Here is a 26,301-nt window from a genome sequence, read left to right on the forward strand (position 1 = left end):
CCCCCTTCCCACCCAATAAACCAACATCTCCCTCTGGAAAATGAGAAGAAATCCAAAACCTAAATGAAGAGAATACAATGTTTTTGTCCTCAACTGAAGCACAAATGTTACCATATGCTTGCCTTACTGTGCAGTCCTGTGATTTATGCTGACTTAATCTTGACTGTAGTGACCACAGACCACATCCTCCACAGCATGTGTGACCATTAAAATGGTGTTATAAGCTAAAATTAACTTGCAGCAATATCTTGAAAAACATATTTGCTCAAAAATAAATTTTGAGCTGGTAGCTGTGCATCATCACTTGTTCTTTTGCTGCAACAATGGCTGCCATCATCAACTTTGATTGCATTATCATCTAGTGATGTTTTCATGGGGTTCCTGTGTTGTGTGAGACAAGGCAACCAACCCACTGTTTTGCAAAATAAGCTATTGATGCCATGTGGAGACAATGAAACGAATCCATATCTGCAATGTGGGATGCCTTCATCCTTTTTCTCAGCATCATTAGGCCTGTCACAGTGGTACACTAAATGTCATTACTGTATATTGTTAGTAGGATAACAACATTGCTTAATGAGTAGTTCTGATTGTCTTGGGCTACTTCTTTTGTTTGTGTCTACTAAACAGGAAAAATGTGTTGCTTTTACTCATCCTGCTTATTTTGGCCTACACACAACCACAGCCGTCATGCTACTTCATAGCCCCCACATTTTCCACTGAGGTTTAAGAGCTCACTATCCTCCCATACCACATGGGTCATGTTGGGAATGTTTAGGACCTTCTCAAATAGCTTCCGTCCATATAGGTATATGGAGTCTTTGATGTCAAACACCTCCCTCTTAAAATCACGGATCTTGCACACGTGTCCGTCAACACATCTGCAAAAACATTCTTAACATCAGGAGGTTCTTTTAAGTTTGTGGGTGTAACCCTTAGGCCCCTGGTCAACTTCATTTTGAAGTTGATGTTTTAACTAATACTGTAGCTTTAAATACTTTTATTTTCATCATTTTTATTTTGGGTTCATCTTGAGGTTAATCTTCAGTTTGTAGCTTACAAACGGATACAACTTGTTTTTCAGTTGATTACAGTCAAACATTTAATTTAAGTTCAAATTAATTTGATCTGGCATTTTATATATGTTTACAGAGGAAATGATGCAGTGAGCTTTAGAACTGGTTGGGATTTATGATCAATGAGGCAGAGTCGTGAAACAAATATCAGTTAGCCTTGCAATACAATGATCCAGTACCTTTCCAATATTACTGTGATCCCAAAGAAGTGGAGTACATCAACCTGAATATGGTCTTTGACTCAGTGTCCCATCAAAAGGACTTGATGAACAGGTGTTGCTAATGGGGGTGTTCTGTTAATCACTGTGTTTTGGGCCAATGCCAAGTTCCAGTATTGAGTTCCTACGGCTAGTATTTTAGCAAACACCTGTTAGAAAGAGAAAGAGAGCCACGTGGGCATCACATTGGAGCCCTCTTTTAGTATACACTGAGTATGGGCTGTCACTCTGTTGAATGTAACCGTTTAGTCGCCTTAGCTGTGTACTTCTGAGAAACGGTCTTGGTCTTTTCAGTAGATGTTTGACTTATTTTCTTTGGCTGTATTTATTTTCCATGCAAGTAGTGTACAATTAGCTCATGTGAGCTCATTTCGTGTGCTGAGAGCACATACTTGCTGTACCATCTTTTGAAGCCACTGGAACTTAACCCCATGGACTGCCAAACCAAAACAATGAACCAGAAGCAGCTGAAAAATGCATAGAGCTGCAGACTTGGTGTTGATTCCCAGTGGAAAAAGCAATACTTTGGTCACAATCCTTCCATACTGCATGAATTTATTTGATTCAGCATATATACAAAGGGATGCTACTTATTTTAAAATGTATGTGTTTTTTTGCATTATTAAAACTATGCATAATGGCATTTGTAGATGTGTAAAATATGGTCATAAACCACTCTATTTTATTGCATATAAAGGCAGTGTAAGCATATGGGGTTACTTGATACTTTGCAGTCACTTGGTAAGAGATGATTCACCTTCCAAAGTGGATACAGTAGAGCATTGCCTTTAATTATTTATTTCCATTTTTTTTTTCTTCAAAAACTCTTCTCTGCTGAAACGGCATGTATTGTCAATTAATAGGTAGTCAAAATGCAGCCTTATATTTAAAACCTCCTTTTAGCCACGGCTAAAGTACCACATGAAAGCAAGTGGTGCCTGCATTAAGAGTGTTGGAACTAAAAGGTTCTCAAGTGTTGGATAGTTGATCGATTATTAAATGGCATCCACAGCTCTACATAACATCAATCCGTCTATACCACTACTATGCTCATAAAAACCTATCCAGACGCTCATTCTTCTGTAGCCAACCTATCCAGAACACTATAGGCATGTGTGAAGGGATACCAAAGACAAATGGTGCCGTTGATCTGCCCCAAGACCGCACAGTGCTCTGCTGCCAACAGTGCCTCCAGTAATTATAGGCCAGAGCTGTGGAGACTGTTGCTCTCCAGGCTAAACTGAAACTAAAACCCCCATTTCATGCTTGGTATTTGCTCTTTTCAGAACACGAGTACCCCATGTTTAAAAACTGTTATTTTTGGGCTGTAGCTTGACTCTCCTCTGTTTATAGTTCAGCTTGCTGGAGTTGAAATATAGAATAAATGTCCATTAAAGGCAGTAGGAGCTTTAAAGGTGTGTTGACACTGCAGCTCGTGCAACTCATATTGTCCAATGTCGTTTTTAGTAATTAAAATATATTTGCGTGATATATTCATACTTTCTACTGCTACTAAACTGGCTTACTAAACTAACTGCTACTCCTCACTGTAACTCACTGATGGTATAATCAAATGACAATAAGTCACTATTCCAATGATGCTGTTGAAACAAAAACTTGATTCAGGATTTACCATTCATAGTGACGGACAGTGAAGCTTGTTGTTCCTAGTTTACTGAGCCTTCTGCCATAGACCATCCAGAACTCTGACCAGGCTCGCCTTAACTGGAAAGCTGCTGTTGTGGTGAAGGCCCCAGTCTTTGATTCCTCCTCTTCAAAGACTGTGTGGTCGGTGTCCTGGTGCTCCAATCATGTCAGGGTGGAAATGACTGTAGGCTGCTATAATTGGCCAACAGAATGGGTGGGTAGCATCTTCTTTTACCACTGTCATTAGATGTCGAGTGTAGGATGCCTCAACAGCCTGCCGGAGCCCGTAGTTTAAGGTTTTTAATTATTTTGTTGTTCAGTATACATCTAAATTGCTTTTTTCTCCTCTCGTATATTGTTTGTTGTAAAAGCTGAAGCTGTGATGTTCTTATATGAAAAGGAAAGGGGTTTTTCTTTTATTAATGGACCCCTTGTAACATCTTGCTGTTTTCATTTGGGGCTCTCATGCCATACTTGGACTTGTCACTTTGTTTGGTGCACCTTGAATCCTTGTTCTGTTGTCCCACAGACCCAATGTATGTCTGGTTGGACCCATTTTACAGATTGGACCAGTTTTTGCCACAGTGTGCTAACATTTTTTCCATATTGTGCATCTGTTCTGTCTCCACTCATTCTTTTTTCATTTCTACCCATCTAATATATATATGTTTTCGAGGTGAAGAGTTCTCTCAAGGTTTTGCAGTTCTTTGACAGTATGTTTGGGTTGTCAAGGCAATAAGCAGCATATCAATTCACAATTCTTTAAAGATGGATCAAGTGCTATTTTTTGCTGTTCTTTTAACATTGATGACCCTTTTTTCCCTCCCTCCCTATTCTCATTAGTCACAATGAGCGGAAGGTGACCTGCAAGCATCCTGTCTCAAGCTTACCCTCGCAAGACAATTGCATCTTTGTCGTCAACGAACAGTAAGTCTCTTGTCTTTGCTTTTAGAATTTCACTGGAAAGCATTTTTCAGCACTGCAATTTACTGTTGCACAAGTCTGCACCTTGCCACCCTCTATTTGCAGTTCTGCTCGTTCAGTTCAAAGTCTCTTCTGTGCAGTGTTTCTTCATCTATTTCTGTTCACAAACACATTCCTTAGAAATGAGAACTAACCTTCTGAATGGAAATGTCGCTGTTTTGATGCTTCTTAGATACTCATTTTATTAAAGAGGTTTTATTTATTGCATAATTCATCTGCAAGTGACATTGTAGGCCATTGATGCTTAGGGCTGACAATAAGAAAGCCATTGTATCATGTTTACATGAGCTAGTTGGAATGCAATGATTCACAGTTGGTCCCTTGTTTTGACCTGAACAAGAGTTCATGTCCTTTTCAGTTGTCATAGTACAAAGATATGTCCCACAACAATGTTAAGTCCATGGCCTGCCCTGACCAAAGATGTTGCTAGTCGACTAGTAGTTTTTAATACAAGCCATTAGTCGACTAGTCGTCGCACATTTATGATGATTGGAATGATGATTGATTAATGATTCGTTGGAAACCCGGTAGTAATTGTGAATGGTTGTGCATCATTCCCTCATCTTCTTATTTCTATTCTGAAAAGGAGCCTCTGATGACGCAAATATCGTCATTTTGAGTCATCGGAGGCTGCTTTTATTAGAAACTCTTCAGTGATTTCACGGTCCTGCTGTCATCATCGCGCACCAACAAGTGGCGTCTCTTCATATTAATTAGCATCAGAAGTGTGATAGACAGAGATGCATTTACATCGTGCAAGAGCAGCTTGTGAGAGTGATCACAACCGACCAATAAAAACTTGGTTGACGGAGACTCTTATCGTCAACTTACTTTTGGTCGACTATTAGGGGGCAGCCCTAGTCCATGTGATCTTCTACATTGTTTTTAACACTCACATATCCGCCCATATGACTTGTTCACGGTCAGTCGTCTTGACCTTTCAATTTAAGGGGAACAAGCCTGTGAATATGACTACACTTCTTTTCATCTCATTATTTGCCAGGACTCCCATTTTCAGGTTTATCCGCTTTTCAGGTTTCACCAACACAGAACAAAGAGGACAAATGCCAATCTATAACTTTGGCCTCCTTCTTGTAAGCGTAAATATACATGTACAAGACAGTTTGCATTGCAACGCACACAACACTAGCCGACGTTCATCTACCACCCGAGCCATCTTGGCTTAATCTTACATGACATGTATCAGCTCCACTCAGCCTCTCACTTCCCTCAGAAACCCCCGTCATAGAAGATTCTCCATAATGTTATATTGTTGCACTGAAGTTATGTCATCATAACTGGTGGGTTTAATTTTATTGAGCAATTTAAGCTGATTGCAACATTTTCTGCATCAAGACATGGAATTTCACTCCCATGTTAGAAATGATGGCCAATAACCCAGTTATAACTCCAAAAACTCAATAACTGGAGGAATTCCCACTGTCCTTAGAAATTAAAAACCCGGATTTACTATGATACGATATCTTGAGCTGTTTTGGCTCACCATATTTTTGTGAGCTGAATTTTGTTCAGCAGAGACGGATTCACTGGAAAATAGTTGTGAGGATGGTTGTTGTGCCAGAAGTGTCACACTGCACTCTCTTGACACATTCCTCCCCTCTCTGTGTTACTCTCACATCTCTGCTGTTTTTCACACTAAGAAGCACAGAAATGCCGCTGCAAGATGAATTCTAATTCTGCAATTAGTGTTTTGTCATTGGAAGATAAGCTGCAAAACGTGTATCAGATGTACTACTGGTACATTGACTTCTAGTACAGTACTAGAAGATAATTTTGGGAAGCAACACCAAAGTGATAAACCCACACCTTGACTCATTGTAATTTGAAGGTGTATGACAGTGCATTTCATCCTACAGTTGGCTCTGTTTTATAAAGACGAATAAGGGGGGGAAATAAATCTTCACCATGGACAAGTAATAAAAGGCAAAGACGGATTTAAGCTGCCACAGGGATAAAGAGGCCTGGCTGGAAATCACTGCTTAATCTGCTCTGTACTTTAAGTAAATCCAAAACACTACATTTGGTGTAAATTTGGCATGATTATTTTACAGTCTCAACCAAAGGTAAAACATAGTATAATAAATATAAAAACACAAACAAGGATATATGAGTTTTTCAGATAAAAAAAAAACCTTGATTAGCTAACAGATTTGAAATGACAAAGTGACTGCAGTTGTCTTGGGGGGAGGGGGGAGGGGGGAAGGGATAACCATGATGTGTGAAACTTATTTACACATCCAGGATGAATTGTGTAATTGTGAGAGGTTGGGGCAGTGGAGAGGCAACATACAACAGGCTAAAAGAGAGGCAAAAATAGTTGTCCCATAGTGGTGTGGACAAATACCGTTTGTTAAGTATAGTTACTCGATTTGTTGAGTAAGATGACACCATCACATCCTAAGATAAACAAAGGACCTGGAATGCAACCAGAAAGGCAAGTCAGTGATGGCCGGGCCTTTGTTGTTGCCCTTGTCACATTTATTGTACGCTCCACTTCGAGGTTCAGTCCCTTCGTTTAGTTTGGTACACAACCCACAGTTGGATCATTGCATGGCACAGAATAGACACAACTTTGATTGTTATTCATTTATGCTATTTCTTGTGCATAATCTGCTTTAACATAGCTTATGGGTTATAAAAGGGCTGTATTAAATAAACATCTGTCACTCATACTTATACTCTCAGGTATGCGTGAGTTACTGCTTCTCCCACCTCAGTGAATGCCTCAGCATTCTGTTGTCATTACAGTACATGTCTCGCCCTATTTTTAGTGGTCCACATGACCATATGCAAGCTGAGAGGATTTATTTGTGTAACTCACATGTAACGCATGTATACCAAAACATGATCTGACCACGTCTGCAGTAATAAACTTATTTAGAGACCATGGTGTTCAGTGCACTTCAGGTTGGATGATGTTACAATATGAAATCCAGACTTTAACATGCAGTTTATAATTTGGTAGCTCTTTAATATGTCTGGATATATGTTGGATTTTTTTGTATCAATGTTACAAGCATCTAGAATTGTAGATATACTTCAAATGTATAGTACATTAGAACCCAATATACTGCCTATGTGCAGCCAGTCTTCACAGCACATTACTGCTCAAAACATTTGACTTCATTCTCAACAAATGTGTCTTTCCTCTGTTTTGTAGTGTGAATTGTGGAAAATTGTGTCACCCAGCGTTTAGCAGGTAATACGAAATTAGATGCAAATTGATAACCGTGTTCTCCCCATTTGTTTTTTTATTTTATGTAAAACACTTACCCTTGTGTTGCACACTAACAACAGACTGTGGGTGTTTTGAATGGTGTTTTTCCTGTCGAGCTGTAGCATTTGCATTCCAAAGTCTTGTAAGGTGCACTGTCTGAATCATCTGTTGTGTTAATCTAAACCTAAATGAACAACTACTGCAGAAAAGGTATTACTCACTTTTGTTGAAAGAAAGGCTTTTTGACAAATCATTAATTTCCCGGTTCACTTAGTTGACAGTTTGCTGATTTCCCAGGAAGTATTACATCTGCTCTCAAATTGGGTTCCACGGTCCTAACAAAAGATTTCTTTATAATAGGACACAAGGCATCAAAAAGGTGTGATCACTGTGTATTTAGTGATGCACAGCTCAGTGAAGAGTTCATTATGTTTTGACAAGCTGTCAAAAACCTTGACGTTGAACACCCTTACATGCTCTGTCCTATGGATGTACGAGCCTCATGTACACAGGTAAGAGTCCTGACTCTGATACTTTGCTGAGCTGGAGCTGGGAGATATGACAAAAAAAGGTAAATAACCTGAGAACTTTAAATATTTACTTGTTATCACCGAATATGTTTGATTAAAATAACAATATTATAGATAAAATACAATATTAAAAATAAAATGTTCACTTAACGGGACAACTAAGTCTGCATTATCTGAAATTTAGTTTTAAATATGCTTATCTACCAAAAATTTTGCATTAACTCTTAAGTTCCATGTGTGCCGGTTTTGAAACACAATATAGAGTTAAAGTGAGAATTTTATTTTATCTTTAAGTCGGATTCGAACCCAGGTGTGAGTGAGAATTTGAAGGGCTTTTTTTCTCTTGAATGCATCACATTTTTAAAGAACATAGCGAAATGAGTCAAATTAGGTTGTAATATAATGTTGGTATCTGTTTTGGTTTATCCTATCAGCTCTCACTGTATCTCTGAACATGTGAAAAATGTCTGATATCTTGATCTGCATGCCTTGTCTTCCAGTCTTTTGTTGGTTAAAAAGATAAAGGTCGGGTCCACTGCCAAACAAAAGTGTTTGAAAGCACCCTTCTTTAGAAATGCTGTGTGGTCATTTAAAAATGCACCCTCAGCTGCTCAGTTCAGTTTCCCCCCAGTGTGCTTAGAACACCAAGCTTCAGTGGCAGTGTAATCCCCACTCACTCTTTTTGCACACACAGACCTGCACACTCACACAGGCACTCAAAATCCAGGCCAGGCAGATATATGGCACTTTAATACATGCTGGTTAGTATAAAATAAATCTCAAAACAGCATGTTGTGGAGGTACATGATAACATTTTAGAGGAAGCGGGTTCGAGCAAAGTTTAATTCAAAAATATACATGTGAAGCATTTGGTGGTATCCATTGTGTGTACATTGTACTCACAATGTTGTTGGGAAATAAATACTGGAGAGGCCCAGATGGAGAATCCCTTGAAGAGTTAAACGAGTTGAATTCATATCATCACAGCTTTATTCACAGTGTTTGCAACTATTTTGTATTAGCACAGGATTACAATTTTGTAATTGGGATTGAAGCAAGCCTACACTGTAAGTACAAGTGGAAACTAGTGCTGAAGAGATTAGTCAATTAATCAGCAACTAAATGATTTTGTTCATGTTGTTTTTCAAGTTTTTCACACAAATGCCAGAAATGACCTAGTTGCAGCTTCCAAATTGTTAGGATTTGCTGCTCGTGTTTTATGTCTTATTAAACCGAATATCTTTGGGATTTTGATACAAAACAGTTTTCAAGTTTGTTTCTCTAATATTATCATTTTGTATTTAATAACAGAGTTCCATTGTAATTTTGTGATGGTTGCTTTTCATTTTATCATAGTAAATAGTGATCGTTGTTGAACATTTTCAGCAAACATTTAACTACCCAAATTCAGTATCTATTGTACTATCTAAATTATTTAAATTGTTCATGAGGACTTTTTCTTCTCTTGTGCTCATAATCACAGAGCAGCTATTTCACAAAAGAGGCCACTTATACTCATTACTTTTCAATGTCACTGCATGCCGATTGATTATCAGCCCCAAACTAATTATCAACAAAAGCCCAACACACACAGACACTGTGCAGCTCCGAGACTGGAAATGGTCTGCTGGCCTAATAGAGCAGCAACATCCCTCTTACAACAAAGTCAGTCCACTTTCTCCACCCCTCCCAACCGTTTTGTTTTTGATGGCTGCTCGACACACCATTGATTATGATTCACTTTGGATCTCTCCTGTCACTGGAAGTACTGAAAATCCTTGGAGCTCATTTTCTTCAGAAGGGGTCATTAGATGGAGAAGACGGTAAATCTCAGTGGCTGCTCATCACTCTGCACAAGAAGTTATTTTAGAGTGTTCACTTCAACTCGAGGGAGCGTTAGTCACGCCAATGACTTCCTTGATGAGTCAGCTCTATATAGAACCCCCTTATAGTCAACTCTTATAGGAAGAAATAATTACCTTGCAACAAATGTAACTTTGCTTCTGAATACAGGTAAGACAGAGTGATTCCTCTGTGATTGTCTTTGTTTCGTCTCCGGTAGTATCAGGCCTGTTCACTGTGCTGCACGGGAATGTGTGTTGCCTGATGTCGTGAGCCGAGCTAGTGTTATCCCTTGTGATCCCCTGTCGTGTTTATGCATCTTGAGTATAACAGCATGGAGTCTGAATTGTTAAACCGTTTGTAATTAATCTAAATTAATGAGTTTCCTTTTTTGGAGTGTTAACAATCTTGTATTCATCTTATAGATGGATTGATTGAAAGATTGATTTAGGTGGTACGGATGGATGGGAAGTACATGTGGATGATGCATCACTAATGCTAAATGGCAGTACATTAGGTCATTTTTCAAATGGGCGGGTTAGAGTTTGCAGTGCAGGTTTGGTGGTTTCTGTCCTTATTCAGTGACCTGAAACCAATATATCTGAGAAATTTCCTTCAGTGCTGCAGTATTTCTGCGCAACTCTTGTTTTCTTGTCTCCCTCAGGACGACAACCTTGTTCCCTTCCTAAATAATATAGTACATCTCCGTGGGCCAGAGACAACTTGTTTCACAAGGTGCTTTGTCCTGTGGCAAATGTATTGAACTCTGTGTGCTTTCAACTTTTGCTTTAAAATATTGTTGTCTTTTAAAGGAACCCTGACCTGATTTACTGCTGCATTTTGATATGAACGGCAGACTTCGCAGCCCATTCAAAGCTGTTAGACAACTGGGAATATATCTGCTGTGACATTGTGGGAGCAATTGGCTTGATTCATAGGCCCACGTTGAGATCTCATTATAACAGAAAGTTTGAACTTCAGAGGGACAGGGAACCGACAATAAGGTCTGCTTCCTCCGATTCCTCCTTTTTTTTATCAAGGTCAGTAGACATTAATCACCAGTCTATATTTCTGACTGATGATTTGCCTTTTGGCTTTGTGTCTTTTTCTTTTTTAGATCTGCCTCCAAATTGCCGGCGAATGAGAAGAAGAATTTGCCAGTAAGCACCATGAGCGAGGCGTCCAACTACGCAGGCGGCCCGGACTGCGCCGCAAACCCCAGTAGCCCAGCAGGAAGAGTGAGTGACACGCACGAGTACAGCATAATCATGCATGTGTGTTAAGTTAGGAAAATAATGGTAAACTCATCTAGAAGTCTAAAAGTCTTCTTTTATTTTGCGGATTGTGCTCACGTTGCCATTCTCTCATTATACTGTGTTTCTAGCCATCAAGACCTTCCAAAAAAATTCACAACTTCGGGAAGAGATCCAATTCCATTAGGAGGAATCCCAGTGCCCCGGTAATCAAGAGGGACTGGCTTTATAAACAGGTGAGCAGTATTAAAGGGCTAAAGTAGAACATTACAATGAGTCATATAATGTGCTGAGAAGGCACCATTTATTGCCAAAGGAAATTACTCATTTTGATGCAACAATAATCTAAAAGTTGTGCATGAATTGGGTCCACGCTTCTACTTATTATCTGCAAGTTGTTATGAATGTTATATGCATATTTGTATTTGTTTATTGTACGTTTGCTTATATGTGTTTGGGCATTTGTTTAATACATGTGTTTCTAGTGTAATAGCTATTTAGAAATTTGGGGAAAGTGTGTGCATTTAGCGTATTCTTGTGAATGCAAGTTTGATGTTTATACAACTTTCCTTATTTTTACACGTATAACAATGTTAAGTCGTCCCCCTACCCACACCCTCTCTGTAAGATTTGCATTACCAGTCTTAAGCACAAAGGAAGGTTTTTGATGTCTTACAGGACCTGAGCAGTTCTTTGTCCAGTGTGTCTGCTCAGCCAGTCATCCAGTGTGGGCAGTGTTTAAATACCAATCCCTCATCACAGCTCCCTGGTTACTTACGGGAGGGAGAAAAGGGGGTGCTTGAGGCAGCTCTTTGCCAGACAGGACCCTCTCATGCTTCCTAAGTGGAAGACTCATTTAGTTTTGATTGCGGCCTCCTGGCACAGTTTTGTGAACACATGATGGCTTCCTTTGGTACAGCTGCCAGCTGCAGTTTCTTTGGGGACCTCAATCAGGGTGACGTAGATCAAGCAAAAGAATCACAAATCTGCTACCCTGAATAAAAGCTGGATTTGCACTTTTATTTCCCTGCCTCATTGAAACCTGGAAGCTATTGAAGTCCTTGGCTGAGGAAAAGCTGCAGCCCTTCAGTTGATCCATTGGGGGAACAAAATGCCACAGTGATGGATGTGATGGTGAAAGCCTTGTTTTTTTATTCCCTCCTGAACTGAGCGAGATCTGACAGAACTTTTGATAAAGTTTATTCATGAACACATTGTAAAATGAGTGGTTAAGACCTTGATTCAACAGAGGGAATTTGAATCTTTCCGTTACATTTCTGATGTGCCTCCATTATGAACACGGCGAGCAGCATCTGGTATTCTGACTTTTTGATACTAATGTGTTAAACATGCTGGTCCATGGAAGTGAATTTCCATTTAAGTCAACTGCAGCCCACATGCTGTTTGACCATAATGACAGAGTTGTTGAGGTCCCTCCCCTTACTCTGGTCTCTGGGTGGAATCCACGAATACAAACTCTGCTCAAGTTTTCCAATAAAGCGAACGGGGAGTTAATGCCCTTTTCCTCACCCTTCATCCCCTTCAAGCAGCAGCCTGAAAACCCCTTTGATCACAGCATTGTGATACCAAAGAACAATTTAAGCAAAGGAGTATTATTTCCATTGTCCACTGAACAACATACGTCCTTTTAAAAGGGGAAGGGCTGTTTATTTGGTTGAAATAAACACAGTGGAGCACTCTTCATTATTGTTATTCCATTCCAGGAACCACATAAAGTACCCTTATTCCACCTCCAACTAATATGTAGCATTTGAGCGGCAGAGATGTTGCAGTACAAAGTGGATGAGTTCCACACCATTAAGGAATGTATCTATATACAAAATACAGTCCAAGGAGACATTTTAGAGCACAAAGACATGTCGATGTAGAGAAAGACGAAACAGGAGGTCATACCTGGTTTGCAGTTTACCTGTCAATGAGTTGAAAGCATAGCATAGAAAGTTGTCAATGAGTGTATAGCATAATTCAAACTTTAAAAAATGAATTAAAACATAATTGATTGGGTTCTGTCCTTTTTAAAGTTAGCAACCCAGAATTTCAGGCTATAGATAGCAAACATGGAATAAATGTAACATATTCAATAGGAGGATAGGAGTCATTTCTCAGGCTAAACATTCCCACTAGTTTGTGGAGTAACTGTTCCCTGTTCCCCTCGTGTCTTTTCAGGATAGCACAGGGATGAAGCTTTGGAAAAAGAGGTGGTTTGTGTTGTCTGACCTGTGTCTCTTCTACTACAGAGGTGAGTGTGTTTCCTCTCCGCTAGCAACATGTTTCATTAGCATTGCACTGATTACAACAATACTTTCAATGAGAAGTTCAAAGTGCTGTTGTGACCTTCAGAGCCTTAAGCTGCGTTCTTGGCGATTGCTAATGCATCTAGATCCAAGTCCCTGTGGTAAGCAGCCTGACAGGACCAGCTGAGGAGACGCGTTAATTGAAATGCCCCTCCTGTCATCTGATTTGCCATTTGAGACATCATCATTTCCCCCTAAGGAAAGCCAGGGTTTTAAATGAGGCTTGGATGTAGCCATACTGTTGATAGAGAAAGCATAGCGGGGAAATTGCATTTCACTCTAATGTTAAGTCATGAAACAAGTTTCCAGAGATGATGCTGTTTTTATACATTGGTTGCATACTAGCGCAATTCAACAGCATATATGCTAGCGTTTAAAGATCCACGTCTAATTCCACATTAGAGGGACCACTATTATATTAGCACTGTGATCGTCCTTTTGAAAACCGTGGTATTAACATGGTTCTGTAATTTAGTGAAGACAACCTATACTTTCATAACCAAGTAATACAGAGTTTTATTTAGACTGTGGAAACTTGAATGGATGTCTGTTTGATCTGCTATTTTATTTAAATGGCCCCGAGCACATTAATCATATCATAATCTTAGCCATGCTTTTTCATTGTGGAAATCCCAGTCCAGTTTAAAACATTTCCATTTAGTTATTAACATCTGGCTGCCCTTAAACCTTTCCTCTCTTCCTCGTTGCTACTATTGCACAGTAGGAACCCATTTACAATTATTAGATATGATCTTTGTTTTATAAGATGCTATGAAGTGAGCTGCTACTGACTGTGCATCTCAGCCTCTCGCATGCTGTACCAATGTTCATATCAAATATTGACACAGCTGTGTCCAGAGAATGTTTGAGAGCTTTCCTGCTGGGGAAAAAAGGTGAAATGAATACTGTGAATCAGTGAGGCTGTGAGGTAATTGTAGTCTGGGTCTGCTGTTAGGCTGCAGCTATGGAGAGACTATAAGTCTCGTCTGGCACAAGTCCACATATCCCAGTGTCCCCCTGCGCATTTGATGCGGATACAGTCGTCATTTCTGCTGATCAGGATGACATCTAGGCTGTGTTATTTCTGGTGTCTGCCAGTCCTGTCGCCTACTTTCCGCCCACTGACTGATAAAAGCCACAGACAGCAGACCCAAAGGCTTTATCCAGCTGGATATGTTGAGTGGGCAGAGGTCATGAACTGTGCTGCCCCTCATCTAAGCACAACTGGTATCTGCTGTAGTTATCAGACCATTATTGTGAGCTCAGGACCCCCACTGAGCTGCAGGTACAGATACTGGCAAAAAGGTCGATCCATCACTCCTTCAGACTGCAGTAATGGGCCCCGTTGCCACCGGAGCTCAAACACACTGTCACACCAGAGGCTGAAGTTTGGCAGCCTTTATTTCAAAAAATAGTTTACACACTGAGTCTTGTTTATCTCACTTACCAACAAAATGCCTCAGAGACTTTGACTTTTACACAGTCCCAATCAATACACACCCACAAACATATGCACTAATGTATTAATGCACTTGTAGGATTGCAGCAGTCACTTTTTTTTCCTGACAAATGTTGTTTCTCTGCACTGTTTTGGGTAAGCAATGCAGATTGCTTATAACAAATCAGGAGGTTAAGCAATTCTCTGCTAAAAACTCGGGACTCAATCTAATCCCCCCTGTGGAGAGTGCTCCATTGTTAATGTAGAGCCCTGTCTGCAAACTTAATGAGGATTAGAGCGGCCTAGCTGCACAGGACATTGAATCAATGCTCATCATTTCTACTGATTGGACTCTGCTCATCTGACCAACACACTCCTCATTTAGTGTTTATCTCACAGTCCACTCAGTTTATCTTCTTTTTTTTGTTTACAAATGAGTTTTCCACATAAGACTTTAATGTAATATCACTTAAACTCGAAGTTGACAGAAAAAATAACCCCCAATGCTTTGTGTTGACTTTGGTTTTTCTCTGCAGATGAAAAAGAAGAGGGAATACTTGGCAGCATCCTCCTACCAAGCTTTCGTGTTTCCATGCTGTCTGTGGATGATCACATTAACAGAAAATATGCCTTCAAGGTCAGTGCATGTTTTCATTCATCTCAAACTGGACTCCACATTTATGGATACAGACGTTTTTGAGCAAAAGTAAATCATTGCTATTAATTAAAGCTCTAATAAATTGAGTTGATGAATGTGCAATTCTCCTAAACGGTACTTTTGATCACTGATATACAGTTTGAAAGTTAGAGAGTGTGTGTGTGTGTGTGTGTGTGTGTGTGTGTGTGTGTGTGTGTGTGTGTGTGTGTGTGTGTGTGTGTGTGTGTGTGTGTGTGTGTGTGTGTGTGTGTGTGTGTGTGTGTGTGTGTGTGTGTGTGTGTGTGTGTGTGTGTGTGTGTGTGTGTAACAGCAGTGATATGTCTGTGCTGGCTGCAGCCAGTGGTGTAGTACTAGAGCACTGCATTACTCTGAGTTGACTCGGAAACCCCAAGTTACAGGGCAACAGGCATATTTTATGGGATCTCAGTGGTGTGTACACTATTTGACTGTGGGTCCTTCACAAACCCTAAGAGACAACAAAGTTGTCCTGCCAAATACAGCCAAACACAGACGCCCAGGAGTCTGCTCAAGGTCTCTCCAACCACACGGCCCACTCCTTTTCCAGCTTAGACTGAAAGAGAGAGAGTTGAGGTAAATAGAGAAACACGAGAGCGGCCCTCAACCTCTTCAGTTTCGGTGATTTGCTTAGAAACGGGTGACTTTTTGACTGCATTTTTTTTTCATTTGAAACTTTTCCTGTCTCTTACATGGCCGTGCCATTAAAAGTTCCTTATTTCTCAAGATTTTTCTGAAGTAACCCGAGTAATGACAGTGCTTCTTTTCACTGGTAAACAGGATATTGAGGTTGTTCACTAAACATTCTGTTTTTCTCTTTCTGTGTCTGGCTTTAACAATAAATTGGTTTGTTCACTGCAAGGGAACAGAGTCACTATGGAACAATGTGTCTGCCTAACAATGAACTGCATGGTAAGTCCTACAGTTTTGCATCAGATTCCCTCTGTAATTTAGTGGTTTGCATGAAACTCCTGTCACTCATCGTTTGATTTTAGGTATGTGGATAGTACATAAGTGTTTCACAATCAATTGCATTTTTTACCACAATTTGATCAAATATATGACATACATTAATGTAATTTTTACCTCATAAATTGTCAACAGCTCTATATACTTCTTATTTAGTGATACACCTACACAAAAGCAACCAACCTTGAATCACTGGTAAATGCTAAAGTGCTGAAAAATCCCACTCGACTAAATGCTTTTCTCTTCTCTCTTTCAGGTAACTTTCTCTATGTGTCACTTTCCCTGTCCATTGTCAAAACAGGCGACGCATCCCAACATGCGGACATACTACTTTTGCTCTGACGCAGCCAAAGACATGGAGTCTTGGATGAAAGTAATGACAGATGCTGCACTTGTGCATTCAGAGCCTGTCAAAAGGTTTGTAAAAGGATGGTAGTCATTTTTACAGGGAGTCTGTATTTTAGCGATGCGGATGGGAGATGGCAGTGGGTAGTTTTGCTTTTGAATGGAAATCGAAGTCCAATTTAGTTACTTGGTTCCTTTTCATCATGATTTTCCTGTTTTTTAGCTTTAGCTCTGTCAGTGAAGGCCTTTAAATCCCTCTGACTGTTACAGCTCACCAGCTGCTTCTTCTAGACTATCTTAAACTATTTTAACTCTGATCACTGTTAAAGTGTATTGCAGTAACACACAAATGCCATGTGCATGTGGGCATACAGTCCCTGTGAATGCATGGTGCAGGTTGATCAGGGGATACTGTGAACAGCTTCGCCGGCTGATGATGATCACTGACTCATAAGGATGTTTTTTTTCCTTCTATTTTAAAAACTGTGTTAAATGTCTGTCGTTTGGCAGCCTGCCAGTATGATGCACTCCCTTTACTGGGTGAACAGTGGTGTAGTGGTAAAGTGCTTTGAAACTGCACAGAGGCGGAGTGCCTTAAATCCACTGAATAGCACTGTTGAATTTGACAGCATGATGCTTTTATAAGGTTATCCAGTATAACAGCATTGTAATGTCTAGTTCCACTAAAGTCTACCCTAATTTCAAAGTATCTAGTGGATTGTATTGTATGGAAAGTGTGTGATTTTATCACAACTTTTCTTATTGCATAGCCTGAATCCTTACCTGTTAAAGATGTTACCCTTTAAGTGTTTTTACAATCCTGTCAAAAGAAGTAAGAGTAAATACACAGCGATTTCATAGGGCCAAATGTGTGCTCTACTGGGCTGGTGGAGCCGCAGATGGCTGGAGAAGAAATCATGTGACGAGTGCTGCTATTTAAAAGGATACAAGTGGAAACTTTGAAGGAAAGCCTTTCCTACTGGCCTCCTATTACTAACCCAGTGAGCCGTGCTGGTAAGGGGAATTCACCCAACTATGAAGCTGTGACCTTGAGTCTGTCTAAGGCCAAGGAGTAGTGGTGTCAATTACCTCTGGAGACCTCCCTAAGGACAACAGAGCTGTATATAGGCCTTCTAGAGAGGAGGCAAAAGGGAGCTGCAAATGGATTACCAGAGTCTGAGCAGCACCTTTGTGACATGTCCCAGAAGAGGCGGTGTTTTATTGGCGGTATCTGATTTCCTTTTACACGGCTGGCCTCCTCCGGCAGCTGGAAGAAACATTGTGCACCGCCATCCATTTTCTTTGCACTTTCCTCTCGTTTCAGAGTTCACATGCATTAGGGCTGCAGTATATTTTGTCCATACAATGTTTCAAACTCCTTTTATTGGTGATCTATGACACAGATGAGTATCCCAGCCGCCCATAGAATCTAATGTAGTTGTCATCCTTCCATCTCTGCGCAGGTGATCCTGTGTCTTGATAGAATTGAATTGAATTGAAATGAATTGAATATTCTTCATTTCAAATATTTAATACAGAAATGAAATATGTATGTAAAAACAAAAGAAAAATAACAGTGAACATATCAGACTTTCAATGATGAACCTACATTAACATTTCATGTCCCAAATGGAGTAGGAAGAAGTGAAGCGTGCTTGTCTTGTTCTATCCCTACTCAGAGCCCCTATTTGGCTAACACGGGGTCTTAGACGTTTCTCATTATAAGGCCTCTTTGTCTTCATCAGGTTGGACAGGCTAAAAGTGGAGCAGTGTGGACCACAAGAGATCAACCATGTGGCCAACCACAAGCCTCCACTCACACAGCCTGAAATCCAGAACAATGAACTCAACCGTGAGGTTGACCATGAGCGCACTGCAGCAGCCACCTCCGCCGCAGCGGATGAAGAAAGGAAGCAGCGAGAGGCCGAACGCTACGGCTTCCAGAAGGATGGGGTGGAACGTGAGCGTCCACTCACCAAGATCAACAGTATCAAGCTGCAGCCGGCCCAGGCGGCAGCCATCAAGGCTAACATCGCCTCGCCGCAGACTCCGACAGAAATGGAGGGATCACACCGCGGGCCCCACGTTAACGGATCCGGGGAGCATTGTCCAGCTGATAGGACTGGAGTCCCTCCTCAGGGAAGTCCCAGCCCTGAGCCAGACCGCGCCCTGAGTAGGACCAGCTCTATGCAGCAACTAGAGCAGTGGGTCCGCACACAAAGACGCAATCAAGACGACGACACCAGGAGGTTGGTTTGATTATATTACCTAATGTTTCAGTTATTTTATTGTGTGGTCTCAAGAATATGTGTGCTGCAAGAGGAGAAAACAGGCCTGCACAAGTTGTCTTAGGTTATTGCACAAGAGTCCAATCTTGTTCTGACAACAAAAAGGGAAACTTGGCTAACCTAGAAATGCTGATTTAGCATCTTGAGACAGAAGGGATTCTCCTTAAGCATCAGAGTGTCCACATAAAGTACATATGCAGATTTTCCAAAGCTTCTTAGTCCCATTTCTCTCTAAAGCTGTGTTGTTTAAAGTCAGAGGATTCACACACACCTCACGTTGATTTAAACACTTTGAACGCTATTGAGTGTACTGCTAAGTAGAACTGGGGAAAAACAATTGCTGACAGAGCTGTTAGCCAGAGTTACTGCCAGGCCCTGCTGAGAGAGTCCCATTTTTAATTGGTTGAGATTAAACTTGCTCTCTCACTGTGTCTGTCTGTCTGCCCGTCTGTCAGTGTTTCCGTCGCTCCATCTGTTTAACACGCCTGGCTCATGGTTGACACAGCCTTTGCTTCTTAGTTTATAAAAAAAAGTGCTTACTTTCTTTGAGCAGTACATTAATTTAAAAGAGTATTAAGGATAAAAACCACAGTAAGGTCCTTGTGCCTTATTTCCACAGGGGACCTCCATGATAAGCATGTAAACTCCCTCTCCATATTCTCACCATTCAGCTCTTTCAACAGTCTCTGTTTGTCATTAACAGCGTGTCATCCAGAATGATGCTTAGTTTCCATTTAGTCACAGGTCTTTTTTTAAAAAATGCTACTGAGTTTTAAAGACAATGACAGCTGCACCGATTCTGAACTTACTGGGGAAGTGAAGCTTTTTGAAGCTTGCTTTGTTGTCACTGAGAAGACCAAATTTGGGCTTTTTGAGAGTGAAGCGTCCGGTTTGAATCTGACACATCTGTGTTTTGCAACAGGATAGCTTTTAATAGGCAAATCAAAAAACGTTCACTGATATGCTTTTTCATAACATGGCATTGCTTTGATGTGTGAGGTAGCTGGCAACTTATAATTGGGTGTTTTTGTTTTTATTTAAGATTTTGATAAATGGAGTAAAATGAAAGTCTAATTGGCTGTAAACAAACAATTTCTTTTCACGTCTTCTTCTTTGAACCTGCCATGTGGAGCCTATTAGTCATGACACACGATCACATTTTAGGGAAATAAATAAATAAGATAATACAGTAGTTGAATTGTGTTATTGTATCTCCTTTGACGGAATTTAACAATCCTTTATTATAGAATCTAAATCTTCATTCATCTTCACGTTTTGACCACTGTAGGTCTTAATAAATCGAAATGCCCTGACAAAGACCTAAAGTGGTTGAGATATGCTGTCTCCCCCCACACACACTGTTTTCCAAGTGCATTCAACTGTGTACTCACCTATGGTTGAGTACACAGACCAACCGGTTACCTCTCTCCAAGTTGTTTTTCTTTTTCTCCCCAGCATTACGTCATACCAGACGCTGCCTAGAAACATGCCAAGCCATCGGGTACCATATATGCCTCACTACGGCGATGGCTACTGCAGTATGCCCAGGAATAGCATGGCACAGCGGGACAGCATCTGCAGCATGTCGCCTTCCCTGTATGACCAGGCCCTGGGTCCCTCGTCAGGTGACAAGCGCCGCTCCATGCGCGACGATACCATGTGGCAGTTATTTGAGTGGCAGCAAAGACAGGCCTACCCCAGGCCGCCGGGGCTCTACAGCAATATGGCCAGTCCCAAAACCATGATCAACCTGTCGGAGCATGCTGCTCCCAGCCACTCCATCCCCCCCTCTCCCTCCCACGGCTCCCTTTCTATGTACGGGGGCTACTCACCAATGCGATCCTACAACATGAACAGTGCTCGTTCAGAGATATCCTCGCCCATTTACAGAGGAGACATGAGCATTGACAGGCGGCAAAGGCCACAGATCAACAAGGTCAGTTAAGGCGCTCATAATAATAATTTAAAAAAAAAATCACTTTCTTATCTTATGTATGATATATACTGTTCCCAGAAGTCACCAGTGAATCAATTAAAATTATTTTAAAAATATATTTTGAGGAGCACAGACAAAATTCCCTATATCTTCATTGTATTTGTGGTGACAGGACGGATATCTGGAGACTTGATAAAAAGAAAGAAAGTATGTCAATGACTAAACACCCCTAAGGATATGTACAAAATGTTTCTTTGAGTTTGGTTGAAGCATTCAGTTGTAAATGAGCATTTAAACCAATCAGTAGTGTAAAATGATGTTTTGTCTTTAATTCACTGTGTCCTGCAGTATGCCTACCCACCTGACAGGAGGTCTATGCCTGTAGGGATCCCAGTCCAGACTATCAATGCCCAGTCTCTCCAAGGCAAAACAGTAAGTTCTTATGGTGTCGCCTTCTCTGTCCATCACTTTTTTCTAACTGGATTTCTGTAATACACCACCCAGTAATTTCATGCTTGAATAAGTGTGCAGAGCATACACTTATTCATTTGGGTTTAATTGGAATTCCTTGGAAGACAAGGCTATTTTTATAACACCACCTACCCTCCCTTTCTCCCTCTCCCTCTTTCTGCCCTTCATTCCCTTCCAAGAAGACATTGTGACAGAATCTTTAGAGACAGTTTTCGACAGAACTCAGATGTATGTTCCAAGTGGTCGGATTTAGGGTATGCTCACTTCAGGAGCTCCTTTGACTCGCTTCACCATCAGTGGAGACTTAAAAACCCTGTCACTCACAACTCTCTAAGCCAGATCAGGAATTTGTGTCAAAGCCGTACACAGTACTATGTCCTCCTGGAGCTGGTAAAGTGTGAACCGGATTCTGTAATTCATGCTAAACTGCTCTTCTGTCTTGAGTGTAGAATTTGCATGCTGCTGACAGCGATTGCACTTTGGATAATCTCACTGTCCTGAGCTGCATGAAAAGCTCACTATGTGGATATAGCAACTGTTCACCTATTGGGAGCCTGATACCTCTAAATCTCCTGTCCTGGTGTGTTCTCTCCTTTCCTCTCCCACTCCCTTTGCGGAGTGTCCCTATTTCATTGTGGCTGTATTTCCCTCCCTTCCTCCTCCCCCCCTTGCAGCCTGAGGAACTGACTCTGCAGCTGATAAAGCTGCGGCGGCAGCAGGCAGAGCTAAACAGTATCCGGGAGCACACTGTAGCACAGCTTATGCAACTAAACATGGATGGCGACAACCCAAAGGTCAGGCCCCCAGAGATGCTCCTGCAGGCTTGTGTGTTAGCGTGTGGTGTGTATGCCATCTTCAACCCATACCATCATCCATCTCTCCAGGCCCGTTTTTTACAGTCTTCACACATGGCTGATTTAAGGAGAAAATGTGCTACTCTTTACTCCATGAAGGACTTTGCTTTGACTTGAAGTTGTCTCTTCATCATATTTAGGGATTTGCTAACTCACTTTCAACTTTGTGCAGAGTGACTGAAATTTCTGGAAACAAAAAGAATCTTATTTTACAACAATATTTGCGACATTACATAGTTCATTAGATCATCCCATTGGATCCATTTCAAGTTGAGCATACAGTTGATTGAGTCATTTTACTTCCCTAAATAGTCCAGACAGATGTTAGCCGGAAATGAAACTTAAAGCCATTGGTGAGCTTAAAAAGTGACCGGCTAAAGAGGTTAAGGCCACTGGCATACGTAAATGTTTATTTATTTTTTTGCATTTTAAGTCTCCTAAGACGTCCCAGAACAGATTTGACTGTTCTTGATGTAGGTCAACCAGGCCTGAGGTGGAGAATGGTTGGGTATGAGGGGTTTAGGTTTATAACCATGCACTAATGTCTCCTTGTGCCAGTATAGACAACGATGGTTGCCTTACCTTACGTAGTATACTGGGTTTAGCATCAGCATACTCACACGGAGGTTAAGTGATGATAATTTCAGTATTATCTCAACCTCAGCTTTCTTTAGGTTTTTCCTGCATTTGGTCAAGACATGGCCGTACAGTTTGGTCATCGCGGAGCTCTATTCTTTTATTTTCTATAGAAACACTCACTCTTACTTTATTTAGGATACCTGCTAGCTGATCTTATTTCTTCACCTTGACTTGTCCTGCCTTCCTTTCTCTCCGTTGTCTTTGGGTACACTGTACAGGACATACTAGTGAGTTTGTGTGAGCGAGAGAGAGAGTAAGTGAGAGAGAGAGAGGATCAGAGAAAGACTGTGGCATCCTTTTTGTTTTTCTCACTCTCCTGTTGCCTTTTATTTCCTCTCCTTCTTTGCTGCTGACGTTAGAACAACATTCTCTCCCATCACCTCCAAAGGAACCTCATGTATTTGGACAATCAGGTGGGGTAATGCATGACTGCATGACCCTGTCTCCTCCTGTCATGAGCTGAATTGAACATTTATTGCTTTGCTATTATTAAATCAATCAGTTGATTTCCTTTATGATGCCTAGATAACTTATCATTTAATTGTTTATTTAATTTAGTTATAGGCTTTACTACGTAGCATGAAGCAATGTCACATTCTACAGCATTTTCGAGCCTAAGCCAGTTAGCTAGCCAGCCCCGAGATGGGCCACTCTTTATTATGAATATGCACCCTAAACTCACTGTCTATACTAACTAAATATCTTGACATCACTCTATTCTCGATTCAGTTTGGAGATGCCTCCCAACACTTAATTCAATGCCTCCCATGCCATTGAATTAAGTGAAGGGCTGTCCTCGACCAAAGGAGTTCTTAGTCGACTAACACTCATCCGATTTTGTCATTTAGGTGATTTACTAGACAGATCTGTGGTGCTGAGTTTCTCCACAAAGAACCAGGCAAAAACACCACTTCAAATCTTGTGTTTACCAAGAGATGCACTCAGAAGTTTCTTGGTAATTAGTCACTCAGCATGAAAAAGCATGAGGAACGATGAATCGACTAAAGAGATCTTAGTCGACGTAGACCAAAACAACGAAGAAAACTAGTCGACTAAGAGAGGGCAGCCTCAGTGAAGTGCCTGCAAAGAAATTTCATCTGCTGTTATTTTATTGCTCAAAAGTGCATTGAGAGTTTGAGTGCAAAAGTGCAATATATAGTACAGAGGCACAATAACACATTTGTGCTATATACAGTATGTAGAGATGATAATTAAAATGAGCTAGCCTCAGATTTGTGTAACCAGTGAGGATTAAGTAATTTTACTCATCACTCTGAAGTATTTCCTATTTATTGCCACAGGCTTCGCAACAATAGTGCCCGTTATTTCTGTGTCATTATAATAAATCTAAGATTAACAGGAGCTTTCCATGGCTAACAAGTAAGCATCTTAGAGCTCTGCACTACAATGTCTTCCTGATCCTGTTATTAAGCATCTTTGACTGCCTCTCATTGCTGTCACTGTTTGAGTCTGCTTGAGAGAGAGAGAGTGAGAGCGGGCGAGGTGTAACAACATTGCCGCTGTTGTCTCTGAAGCTGAAACTGACTCCTGCTATATCACCTCCTCTCCACACTGGACTAGATGAAGGAAAATGACCCTTTAATCGCCATGACTCACACTTTGATTGAAAACTCTGCCGCAAGGCCTCAACTTTACCAGCAAGTAAGGCCAGCCAAAGGCTTTGCTCCGCCTCATCCTCACCGGTCGCTGTTGTTATTTGGTCTGTTTTGCCATGCTCCTCCGGTGTCCAAGTCCCCATGGCATCTTGAGACTGGTCTCCCTGTATCGTCTGTATCGCCAGCACCTCCTCATCCATTGCTTTTGACTGTTCTCTTAATGTGAGAAGTCATGCCAATATGGGCATGACTTGTAAACGAGTAGTACAATGTGCTTCCTTCACTGTTAAAACCCTTCCTCACTCTGTCTTTGAGTAAGTTTGTGTAAGAGGGCTGGATACAGTTTACTCTAGACGTTGCTAGGTGTTTAGAAATCACTCAGCCGGCTGTAGGACTAAATCAAAAGCTAAAGCTGTGGTTGGACCCAGATCATTTAGGTAGGAAAGCCTCTAGTCTTTACTCTCTACTTACTTGTTTTGTTTCGTGCCCGAACCAGTGAAGGTTAGTATGTGATTTTTCATAACCCTCGGCAGAATGCTCTTCTTCTCATTAGACGAGCCGCCTGAGTTTGGCAGGGGGACTCTAATTGGAGTCACTTAAAAATAGAATTGTTGGGGATTGTTTTAGTTCCATAATTTAAGCATTATGCAATACATTTGTTTTCAGTTTTAACAGGACACAGTGACGTCCCATTATCCTCAAACAAATATCTAAACTGAAGTCATACTTTTGAGTGCTACTTTATTTATTTTATGTCAGGAGTCAGTGGTCTAAGGTTGAGTACACAGCATCAGCTGTGGAATAGACGATGATGATAATGACGATGTTTTCTAGCTGAACTCTCTTTCCCTTTTTACCTGTTTGCATTGCTTCCCTCTCACCCTCTTGTTATTCTTCTGGTGGAAAGGATAAAGAGGACCGGCTTGTGTGTGACAATGGTTATGACATCACTTTGCCACTTTTGTGACCGCTTCTTGAGGTGTAAAAGTGCCGCCGAGGACCGGCTTGTGTGTGACAATGGCTATGACATCACTTTGCCACTTTTGTGAACGCCTCTTGAGGTGTAAAAGTGCCGCCAAAGACCGTCCCTGCCCCCCTCCACCCATTCATCGGCAACAGCAGTTTCAAGTCTGTGTCCCTCCTCCCCATGTGACTCGTAATCCACACTACACCACAGTCCCCCACTCGCTGTGGGAGAGTCTGCATGTTCTGTGTGGAATGCCATGTGGTTCTCAGGTCACACCTGCTTAAAGTGTACTGTGTGGTTCAGCTGAGGAAAAAGGTGTTAAGAGAAATGTGTGTGAAAGAGTGATGGTGTGAGTGTGCAACATTGGTCAGTTGCGTCCAAAAATATTTGGACAGTGAGTCATTTTTTTTATTGTTTTGGCTCTGTAGGCCAGCACATTGGATTTTAAATTAAATATTATCTTTGAAGTAAAAGTGCAGACTCTATGGGATCTTAAATGCAATGTGATCATGTGTTTCACTTGCAGGAGACCAGACTTAAGACAGGAGAAGAAGACATGTATGGGTGTAGACTAGACATATCAAATATGATTACTTGATTTAATTGTGTGTTGATATTACAATTAATCAATAGGGATGTAAATTAAAGGGGAAAGTACAAATGTCACTGTTCTAATATTTATGGACTGCACATGTATTTGTTGAGATTCACAAGAGTGGAGGTATGATGAAGGATTATGTGATGAATGAATACATTCTGGAAACATGGGATCCAATGCAGTTGAAATAATTTTCTGTTTAAGCACTGTGACTTTTTTTTTTTCTTTTAAAAAATGTAGAGAGTGGAAATAATACAAGTGAATAGGAGGCTGAGTTTGACATTATTTTCTTTTCTTTTGTTACTACAAGAATGTAGGTATCATAAAATATATATTATAAACATAAATAAACTAGAAGTAATTGCAATGCAGTCCGACATTGAACTGCTTTGTATCTTAGCCTG

At 40.8% G+C, this 26,301-nt stretch overlaps 1 protein-coding gene across 8 annotated transcripts in view; it reads left to right on the plus strand.

The window, feature by feature from the left end:
- plekha5 (pleckstrin homology domain containing, family A member 5) overlaps positions 1-26,301 on the plus strand; it is a 73,695-nt gene that overhangs the window by 36,987 nt on the left and 10,407 nt on the right. For 5 of the 8 annotated variants that reach the window (XM_084017143.1, XM_084017149.1, XM_084017144.1 and 2 more), the window contains exons 4-15: positions 3,785-3,868; positions 10,653-10,773; positions 10,920-11,024; positions 12,976-13,048; positions 15,078-15,178; positions 16,485-16,600; positions 18,274-18,777; positions 20,272-20,752; positions 21,101-21,184; positions 21,898-22,017; positions 23,076-23,129; positions 24,298-24,378. In XM_084017143.1, coding sequence (XP_083873269.1) covers positions 3,785-3,868; positions 10,653-10,773; positions 10,920-11,024; positions 12,976-13,048; positions 15,078-15,178; positions 16,485-16,600; positions 18,274-18,777; positions 20,272-20,752; positions 21,101-21,184; positions 21,898-22,017; positions 23,076-23,129; positions 24,298-24,378 — 1,924 coding nt within the window. Of the gene's footprint in view, positions 1-3,784; positions 3,869-7,106; positions 7,146-10,652; positions 10,774-10,919; positions 11,025-12,975; positions 13,049-15,077; positions 15,179-16,484; positions 16,601-18,273; positions 18,778-20,271; positions 20,753-21,100; positions 21,185-21,897; positions 22,018-23,075; positions 23,130-24,297; positions 24,379-26,301 lie in introns of all 8 variants that reach the window. The other 3 variants (XM_084017142.1, XM_084017148.1, XM_084017146.1) reach the window with 3 other exon arrangements.

Source organism: Eutrigla gurnardus (genome assembly GCF_963514095.1).
Source record: "Eutrigla gurnardus genome assembly, chromosome: 9".
In the NCBI taxonomy this organism is placed as follows: Eukaryota; Metazoa; Chordata; class Actinopteri; order Perciformes; family Triglidae; genus Eutrigla; species Eutrigla gurnardus.